This window comes from Mastacembelus armatus, chromosome 1 (genome assembly GCF_900324485.2).
Source record: "Mastacembelus armatus chromosome 1, fMasArm1.2, whole genome shotgun sequence".
In the NCBI taxonomy this organism is placed as follows: Eukaryota; Metazoa; Chordata; class Actinopteri; order Synbranchiformes; family Mastacembelidae; genus Mastacembelus; species Mastacembelus armatus.
Window position 1 is genome coordinate 25,465,559 of NC_046633.1, and position 10,191 is coordinate 25,475,749.

The 10,191-nt window shown below is 40.2% G+C and overlaps 1 protein-coding gene across 5 annotated transcripts in view; it reads left to right on the plus strand.

The window, feature by feature from the left end:
• Positions 1-9,959, plus strand: part of kdm4c (lysine (K)-specific demethylase 4C) — a 34,198-nt gene extending 24,239 nt beyond the window's left edge. For 2 of the 5 annotated variants that reach the window (XM_026303856.1, XM_026303860.1), the window contains exons 18-22: positions 4,139-4,333; positions 4,913-5,083; positions 6,144-6,263; positions 8,630-8,722; positions 8,858-9,959. In XM_026303856.1, the coding sequence (XP_026159641.1) occupies positions 4,139-4,333; positions 4,913-5,083; positions 6,144-6,263; positions 8,630-8,722; positions 8,858-9,025 (747 nt within the window). In that variant the 3' untranslated portion in view covers positions 9,026-9,959. The remainder of the gene's footprint in view (positions 1-4,138; positions 4,334-4,912; positions 5,084-6,143; positions 6,264-8,629; positions 8,723-8,857) is intronic. The other 3 variants (XM_026303861.1, XM_026303858.1, XM_026303857.1) reach the window with 3 other exon arrangements.
• Positions 9,960-10,191: the final 232 nt, after the last annotated feature.

The following is a 10,191-nucleotide window of genomic DNA, read 5'->3' on the forward strand; positions in this document are numbered from 1 at the left end:
AGTTAGACTTACTTGAAGTCTGGTTAACTGGTTTGTGTTAACAGGTTTAATAGATAGATATAACTGAGTGTCATCTGCATAGCAGTGGTAATTAATAGAGTGCTTCCTAATGACATATCCTAAAGGAAGCATGTACAGGGTGAACAGAATCGGTCCTAGCAGCCTTGTGGAACTCCATAACTAACTTTTGTTTGTGTGGAAGGTTCATCATGGACATGAACAAACTGGAATCTGTCCGATAAATAGGATTGGAACCATTTTAATGCTGTTCCTCTGATACCAGTCACATGCTCCAGTCTCTGTAATAAGATGTTGTGGTCAGTGGTGTCGAATGCAGCACTAAGGTCTAGGGGAGGACAAGTATAGAAACAAGTCCATTATCTGAGGCTAAGAGAAGATCGTTGGTAACTTTTAACAGTGCTGTTTCTGTACTATGATGTGCTCTAAATCCTGATTGAAAATCGTCAAATAGTTCATTCCTGTGTAAGTGGTCTGATAGCTGCTTAGTAACAGCTTTTTCTAGGATTTTAGAAATAAATGGCAGGTTGAATATTGGTCTATAATTAGCCAAGACTCCTGGATCAAGACTAGGCTTTTTGAGTAAAGGTTTGATTACTGCAGTCTTAAAGGCCTGTGGTACATAGCCTGATACTAGAGATAAATTTACCAAGTCCAATAAAGATGAGTTCATTAATGGCAGGGTGCCTTTAAGCAGTCTAGTCGGGATGGGGTCTAAGAGACACGTTGATGATTTCGATGAAGCAACTACTGATGTAAATTCAGAGAGATCTATGGGAGAGACGCAGTCTAAACATAACTGAGGTCCTACAGATGATTCAAGAGCTACTGTAGTAGAAGATTCATTTATTGCAGGTATAGGAAGCATCTGCTGAATTTTATCTCTAATAGTTGTATAGCTTTAACTGCTGCTTTATTTGATATGGTGCCAATTTGAAGGTGATGTGAAGATGTGGTGCTATTGACAGCAGTCTGTTTACTTCCACTATGTGATGACACAAAGTCTTTACTTTCCGCTGTTAATTTTTCTCTAATGAACATGCTGACACACATTTTTTGGATGGACTTGAGATAACAGATGTGGTTCTTTAAAACAACCTCTGTGTTCTAAATGAAGGTAAAACATGAAAATTAGCCACTTCAAGAAAAAAGCTCTTTTAATTGGGATCATGGACTGTGTACTTTTGTGATTGCTGCATAGAAATGTTGTAAAGCATTGAGTCCATCGCATTGCACCCATTGCCCCTGCAGCCCCCCAGTATATTCATAATTTACTTTCACACAACACACACACAGGCACGCACACATACACATTCATAATTTACTGTGGGAATGTTCTTAACGCATGGCTCCACACAGGCACCCAAATACCCGGAGAAGGTGCAGGCTTGGGGAAAGTGGGTTAGGCTCACACTCGCACAAACACACACACTTAAACATAAAACTGTGTTGATGTATTTGCATTTTTTTATGTTCTTACAAACATGTTTTGTGTTTTTTTCCATCTATTAATGTGGCTGAATAGTCATTTTCACAAGCAGACACACATGTACCTCCCGTTTACACAAGGGTTATGCAGTATGCCAGTCAGAATCTCATCATGCTGGCCTCAATAGGTGGACGAAAGAGTCAGGACAGTTCATCAGCACAGTGCTGTCCATAATAGAAGAGGTATGGGAAAAGGCTTCATGAAATGTAGGCCAAGTTAGTCACTAAGAGATGCACTCAGTGAAAGTCTCTCAGTTCAGAAATAGCACAGCAAAGCAAAACTTCATTAATACAAAAAAGGGATAAAGTTAAGGATTTTTATGACCTGTTTTAAATTAGTGATTCACATTGCCTTTTTAGTTCACTTTTAAGATGAAACTCTGAGGCTCTCTCTGTGCACAATACCTCCTGATCCTTAATGGATATCTGGATTAAGCAGACTAAGCTGATAATTGTAAAGGCGAAGCCAGGCCTGCTGTAAGGGTTAAATTTAATTATTGCTGTCTAGGTTAAATAATTAGATCAGCTATTGATTTTTCAAAGGAATGAACAAAGGGCATTTATTTCAGAGGCTTAGCTGATATGCACTTGAAAAAAGGTGCGTGTTCGCACAGCATTACCTTCTTATCCATGATAAAATAGTGATTGACAGTTTACATGTCACCAGGCCCTTTGACATGCCATAATTCATACAAATCAGCTAATTCCTGCTTGAGGTAAATGCTCTGGAGAGTTTGTCTATCTATAGGCATGTCAGCATGTATGGATATTTCATTATGAATTACCAAGAATTAGATTAATAAATAAATTACCTTCAGAGAGATTTGAAACCACAATGCAATAGAGGAAGACAGAGGGAAGCAAAGCGAGAAAGAGACCATAGATAAGTGTTTTATTAGGAGACTGAAGGAAATGGAGTGTGATGGGAGGTGTGTGAAATGGGTGAAAAAGGAATGGGGAGTGAATGGGGTTATAATGGGAGGATGTCGTCATTCTTTCCCTGTAGCTAGAGAGCAGAGGATTTGTAGGAGAGGAGAGGGGGGATGGCACAGTAGAGGAAATGGACTTGATGGGTTGTTTGGTGCAGAATAACTGAGGGATAGTCTTGAAAAACCTTGCTGCCTTAAGTGTGTTTGTGCATAAATGCATGGTGGCTTTTGCACATAGGTTGTTGTAATGCACCCTCCGCTTTGAAGCTGTGTAGAGCTCACAGACCTTAAACAGGGAAAAAACACAATATACTGTAGATAGAGCAGCCCTGGTTTCTTTTGGAAACCTCATTTGATTGGTCTTATTTGAGGGTTTCCTTGTACTGAAAGAACATTTTTCTGTTGTGTCCAGATCTCATGTCATTTTATTGTTGTTTACACCACTATATCCAACAACAGTTTATTGAGCTGATTTCAGATAGAGCACATAATGGTTTTAAATAAGAGGTTTATGCCATTAATGAGCACTGATTCACTTTAGCGGTCTGTTGTCTTTGATTTGCTGCTCTTTTTCTCAAGTCCATATTCAAGGTCTCTCAAGTGGAAATACTGAATTTAACATTTTTGCCATTTGAAAGTCTACACCAATAATAAGGTCAGGTTTCCATCCATCCATCCATCCATCCATCTTCTTCCGCTTATCCGGGGCCGGGTCGCAGGGGCAGTAGCCGAATCAGTGATACCCAGACTTCCTTCTCCCTGGACACTTCCTCCAGCTCTTCCAGGGGGACACCGAGGCGTTCGCAGGCCAGCCGGGAGACATAGTCCCTCCAGCAGGTCCTGGGTCTTCCCCGGGGCCTCCTCCCGGTGGGTCATGCCCGGAACACCTCCCCAGGAAGGCGCCCAGGAGGCATCTGAAACAGATGCCCGAGCCACCTCAACTGACTCCTCTCGATGTGGAGGAGCAGCAGCTCGACTCCAAGCTCCTCCCGGGTGACCGAGCTCCTCACCCTATCTCTAAGGGAGCGCCCAGCCACCCTGCGGAGGAAGCTCATTTCAGCCGCTTGTATCCGCGATCTCGTTCTTTCGGTCATGACCCAGAGCTCATGACCATAGGGGACAGTACCCCTGGATTGGCAGGAGATCAGGTTTCCTTCACTGCAAAAAAAGATACTAAATGGCAGTTTGCAAAGGAAGGCAACAGAAAAGATGGGAAAGAAGTTACAGAAGGTCTTGTTACTTTGTGTTCTCAAACTCTCGTTAATATGTGAAAATAGACATAATAGCTGTGTCCAAATTATTAATATATTGTTACATAATGTTTTCTGTATGTGCTGTACTTTATTTTGGGAGTGGCAAAGTCCCATGTTGCACTTAAAACTAATAGTGTTAAACGATAATGGTGATATCATTTTACCAAAAAATCCCTTGAAAAGACTAAAGCAATGAAATTTAACCAGCAATTGAACCTGTTAACATGTTTAACAAGGCATTATTCCTCTTTATTCTGACTTATTCCTGTGTCCCACAGGGCTCTGTTGTTATCCACAGCTGTTTAAAACAGAAATAAATATAAAAAATTAAGAGTTCTTTTAAACCTTTAAAAAGATATAGAATGAAACCAAATTTGTGCCGTAGGAATTTGGACCCAGTTGGCCCATATCACTGTTTGACCGCTTACTCTTGTCTATATGTGTTTACAGAAATGCATCTATTGTCGTAAACGCTGCATGGGGAAGCGGCAGGCAGGTGCTTGTATCCAATGTTCATGTGGCCGGTGCCCCACCTCCTTTCACGTGACCTGCGCCCATGCTGCTGGAGTAGTCATGGAGCCTGATGATTGGCCATATGTTGTGTCAATCACCTGCCATAGACATCAGTCACGGAGCTCGTCAGCTGTAAGTTATAGGACTGGTGCTTTGTATAGCTGTTATGAGCCAGGCTGTAACCAGTAGGAATGCACATGGTGGTGCACTTTAGCCAAACAAAGTTGACACCCCTTCACATGCCAAAGCATGCAGGTTATATTCTCAAATAGGGGTGAGGGGAGTTTACATTTGCATATAGCTGGTGCCAGAGGTGGCTTTGCACTAGTAAAGGAAAGGTGCAGTTTTGATTTAGTATTGGAATAACAATATCTGTATTTATGGAATTTAATCAGGACAAATTTGCTTTGTACCATTGCTACTTTCATTATTTGTTTTAACTGTACGAAAAATCTGAAATATCTTTCCTGTCCACAATGAGCTCTTTATGTACTGTGGTGACAGCAGATATTAGAGACAGATCAAAACCTAATTACAGCCTAAACTTGTTGTATGACTTAAGTACCAGCTGTCTAATTTTGGTATCAGACCCTTTAAAAGGCAAGTGAAGTAACACTACTGCAGACATGACTCACCATATGATGGAATTTAGTTTTACACTAATATATTAATTGTCATACTTTAGTCTAATCGCAGCTCTGTTTATATCAGAAGCAGCGAGCGTGCCAACCGTCCATCTCCCTGGGCCAGACGGTGATCTCCAAACACAAGAACCTGCGCTACTACAGTTCCAAGGTCACACAGATCACATGCCAGACGTTCTACGAGGTCATGTTTGATGACGGCTCCTTCTCCAATGATACCTACCCCGAGGATATAGTGGTAAAGATATGTTTAATTAGACACACACTTGAGGTCATCTCCCGGTTGTGCAAGGTTATGTTAGATATTAAAATCCTGTCACTGCAAAGTAACTTCTTTTTTTCTGGAAAGATTACCGACTCTCAAATGATCATTGCATGAGGGACTGTCCATACACTTGTAATATCTTATTTTAAGTTGTACGTCTGCAAAGCCAGTGTGATCAAGAGTATTGTAACTTTAAATCAGTTCTTATTATAATCCTTTTTGCCACCACAATACAAGAATTTTTGAGAAGGCTGTTCCAATTAACAGGATATCATAGGACCAGTGCGGTGTCATGGCAACGGCAAATTATCACACAAACCATTGAAATTCATGAATTTGTTCAAGTGATTATAGTAATAACTGAGTCTTGGTGACAAACACCTCCCCACACTGTGCGTTACTATAGCAGTGAGGACATTCTACATATTTACATCCAATCTTGAACCTCAGCCTTTGATGAACCTATTTGTTCAGTCAACTGGACAATTTGTTTACTTTAAAACCTTTTAAATAAAATATATTATGATGTTGGTATACAATTAACACTTTCTTCATCAGTGAGATAACTAGCAGAAGTTTGGGCAACATCTTTTGACATTCAAGTTGTAGGTTTTTTAACCATTCAGATTTGAATTTGTAATTTTTCGTACCTTTTAATCAGGAAACATTTAAAAATAGGTTGAATATTAGTTCTAAAAAAGTGAGGAATATGCTTATTTAGGTTTAAGGTGTCTATATTAATTAACAATACACACATCAACATTATGGTAAGTTTGAAGCTTTCACAGTATAATTACCAAAAGTTTGGTTTAAGCTTAGGCCGATCAGTTTATCAAAGTGCCACAAGAAGCCAAGTCTGAGTGAGTCTAACAATGACAGCCTAATTCTTACAGTAATTCTAACACTGAAAAGAGCTCTTTTCGGCACCAAATGACCCACTGTGAATAACTTCTAATTTTTCTGCCTTTTTGAGGACATTTTGACACATGCTCCGGCACTTACATGACAAACCATTATTCTCTTGCATTTTTAGAGCAGAGATTGTGTGAACTTGGGTCCCCCAGAAGTGGGGGAAGCTGTTCAAGTGAAATGGCCTGATGGACTGTTCTATTGTGCCAAATACCTGGGATCCAACATCTCCTACATGTACCAGGTACACGCATGCTCTAATGACATATGCATGACAATGGCCAGGGTACGAGGAAGAGACAGACGTTATCCAGTAGTGCACATATATTCATTTTCCTGTAAGTGTTGCATGAACTTGCAAGCTCAGGTTTAGGTTAGAGCAAGACAGCAGTAAACTTGTTGAACTTATCGGAATTACCATGACTCTACTGACGTCGTCAATGTCCCCAGGTCTATGTAAGGAGGGAGAGAGGTAACGAGAAAAGGCACTGATGGAGACCGAGGGAGGTGCTGAAATCGTTTTCAATGGAGATGACGTAATAAAAGATGATGGGATGATAAAAAAGACATATAGGAAGCACAACTATTCAAAAGCAGAGTGAAGGCAGATGGATAGGGAAGAAAGCATGAGAAGGAGGTGACAATCTGCATTATTCAAACTCACTGAAATATTCACTAAGCCAGAGAGTCATGGAGTTTCCAATGAAAGCTTTATTTAGTTGAGCTAGGCGTCCACCATTAGTTACACACAAATGCATCTGTGCACCCACTCAGATTAAGATAGGTCAGACTTTAGAAAAAGCTGAACAAGAACTTTCCATTGTCAAGGTCAGTAAAGGTGGCAGGCTGCATTTTATTTCCAGCATTTATTCTTCATATGTGCCTGTGCAGATTAGCTAATTAGTTTACACCAGATTTTTGTTAATTCTTTCTATCAAATTTAAAGTTCATCTGGTCCTGTCATCAAAGAAACAAGTTTTGGAGAACAAAGCTGTGACAGTTCAGGCTTCTTGAACATTAGGAGGACTGTGACCAAGACATCCAGGAAGTTCTTGAAGATGTTTGACCTCTCAAATCTAGAAGCTTCTTCAGTTCTGACTGACTGTGGGAAGTCCCAGGTACATAACTTCAGTGACTTCTTCAACACCTGAAGGCAGTGGTTCCCAACCCTGGTCTTCAAGGACCCCTGCCCTGCTTGTTTTCCAACTATCCGTGCACTTCCCGCTTCTGATTGGCTGAACACACCTGACCCAGGTGATCGGCTGTGGGTACAGCGGGGATAGTTGGAAAACAAACAGGGCAGGGGGCTTGAGGACCAGGGTTGGGAACCACTGCCTTAAGGGATGTTTAAGTGTCACATGAGCCATTAGGGTGGTAAGTCAAGCTGTGAATGGGTGTCATATTGCCTTGGAAGGGATGCAAGGACTGCACTGGCTGATATGCAGTGCCCACGTGACGGTTGTTCCAATTTGACATCGATATTTTCTTTCATTCCTTTTTCATACCATTGGTCTTGGCCAAGACGTGCACATTGTGTCTTCAGACGAGTGTCCATTAGTCTTCAGAAAACATGTACACATCTGGAACAACCATCACTAAATAGAGGGAGTGGCCCACAACACCACTTACTGGCCATTTCCAATACAAGTCCTGACATCCCTCCCAAGGCAATCTGTCATCCATTCACGTCTTGACCCCTGTGACGCTATTGGTCCACACTGGATGACTCCACAGAGGTTAAATACCTGGGACTCTCCACAGCCACAACTGAAGAAACTTCTCAGAGGAAAGGTGACATCTTCAAGAGCCTCAAGCAAGTCCTATTGGATTTACTATGACCTGGATGACTGAGAATCTCTACAGACCTCATGAGATTTAAGGGTAAACATACATGCAGATAAAGCTTTATTAGAATTAAAACAAAATGTTTAGTTTACAGAATGATTACGATCACTTGATGTGATTAACAGATATGCATCAGAAATGAGATAACACGGTAAGTTTGTACAGGACAAGAGTGAGATACAGTAAGCACAAACACGAACTCAACTGAACATTTGAGTACTAAAAGACAAATGAAGCCTGTGCATACGGTGTTTAGTTTGGCATTACAATGGGAATTTGTCACATGAATGCTAATTAACTGTAGAACTTGTGAAGATTAAAGATGCTTTTTAAAAGAGTTTAGAAAGATTTCATTTTCATAGCAGCCTTAGGGTTGTCACTACGACATATTAGGGAGAACATCACTGTTCATGCAAGCAGCATCGCTCAAAGTCTAATCACATTACTAATTCACTAATAATATCTGATTTAACATTCATACGACTGTGGAAACATGGTGGAGCACAGACAAAATGAGACATATGTCCCTGAACCCATTGCCCCAGTGCATGCTGCAGGGGTTCCCACTACACCTGCCTTTACATATCTGATGGGAATATTAACTCTTGTCTCATTAAATGGACATTAAAACAGTAATGATTAGTGAGACCTAAGGGGCAATTTCTGAAGCACTTTTGATAAATCTGCTATACAAGTGCAGTCTATGTGTTTAAACTGATAAGTTCAACACTTATCAGTTTAAACACATATTTACATTTGTCCTAGGTGGAGTTTGAAGATGGCTCTCAGGTGCTGGCGAAGAGAGAAGATGTGTATACGTTAGATGAAGACCTTCCTAAAAAGGTGAAGCGTAGACTTGTAAGTATTAGACTTAATGGCCAACACATAAACTTAAAAAGCCAAGCTTGATTCATTACTAAAGGTGTTAAAATTTATTTTTTTTGCAACCGTGGACATATTCTTACTTACTGGTGCTCTATCTCTGTCTCATAGTCCACGGCCTCGAGTATGCGTTTCCAGGACACCTTCTTCACCACGCAGGGAGAAAGGAAACGGCAGAGAACACCCAATTCACGTTTCCAGAAAGACTATGTAGCCCTACCAGGCCTCCGTACAACTGCCAAAAGCACATGGGAGCAACGCAGCCACAAAGGGAAATGAAGTCATGGAGAAGACTCGATGACAAACGAATGCACTGAATTAACAGTGGATATAGAGGGGAGGTTGTTTGTGTGTATGTGTGAATGCATGTATGCGTATACTTGCGTGTAAGTTTCTTGGCTCCATTTTAACCTTGACAAGTATTCCTCGTAGAATTCCCTGTGAACAGATCGAAGGAGACTGCGTAAGGGAACGAGCAATTTGGGTTAGGCTGATAAGTTATGTGTGCTTGTACTTTATACAATCAGTGACCGGCAGTTGGCTGCTGTGACAGAATCGAGAGGATTTCTCATCGACAGCTGGACTCTTACAGAACGGGCTAATAGAAGGCACTTTTGCCCCAGTTGCCTATGGCTTTCACATTTGTCAGGGAAAATAACTGTGACGTACAGTTGTCACATCATGCTTTTTGAAATTAATCAAAAACTTTTTTCTTTGTACGTGAAAAATTCAAAAGTGAAATTTTTCTAAACAGCTTGCCTAAAGTAGCTTTTTGGACATCTGGTATTGACTCTTTTGGTTTTGAATATTTCTGCACTTTGCTTGTAGTATTTTCCTCCTGTCTTTGTGCTCGTTTGCGCATGTTAAACATCGTCTCCTAACTGCTTCTGCTGGGCCAAGTCTAGTTTACACTACATGGGCTTCCTGTCTGCAAGTTTTCGATCCATGCAGACATGCATATATGAATTGTGTAATTTGCCATTTGGAAAAAACAAAGAATTGGCCACATTAATCAGTTTTTAGGACAGACAGGAAGCCATCCCAGAGTATTGGACTTTGTCCTCTTTTAACGTGAAATGCTACTGTTGCTCTGTTGAATGAAACGCACTGTTGAAACTATTTAAATTTTGTATTTATTTTTTGGCTTGCTATAGTTAAACTATTGGTAACTGCTGTAAGGAAAAAAATAAAAGTACATATGTTTTTTTTTTTTTTAATCAAATTGTCAGTTATTTTAAATAAAATTCAAAAACTAAGAATTAAATCAGTAATTACAAGTGCAGTGAAAGTTTCTTGGACTTTTCTTGGATACCTGATTTAGGGTGATGTATTTTTGAAGCTGAGTACAAATATTAGAAAAATAATTGGATATTTCAGTTATTTTATTAAAATATACACTACAAGTAATGATCATCATCATTTACCAAAAGCATTGATCTGTTTTC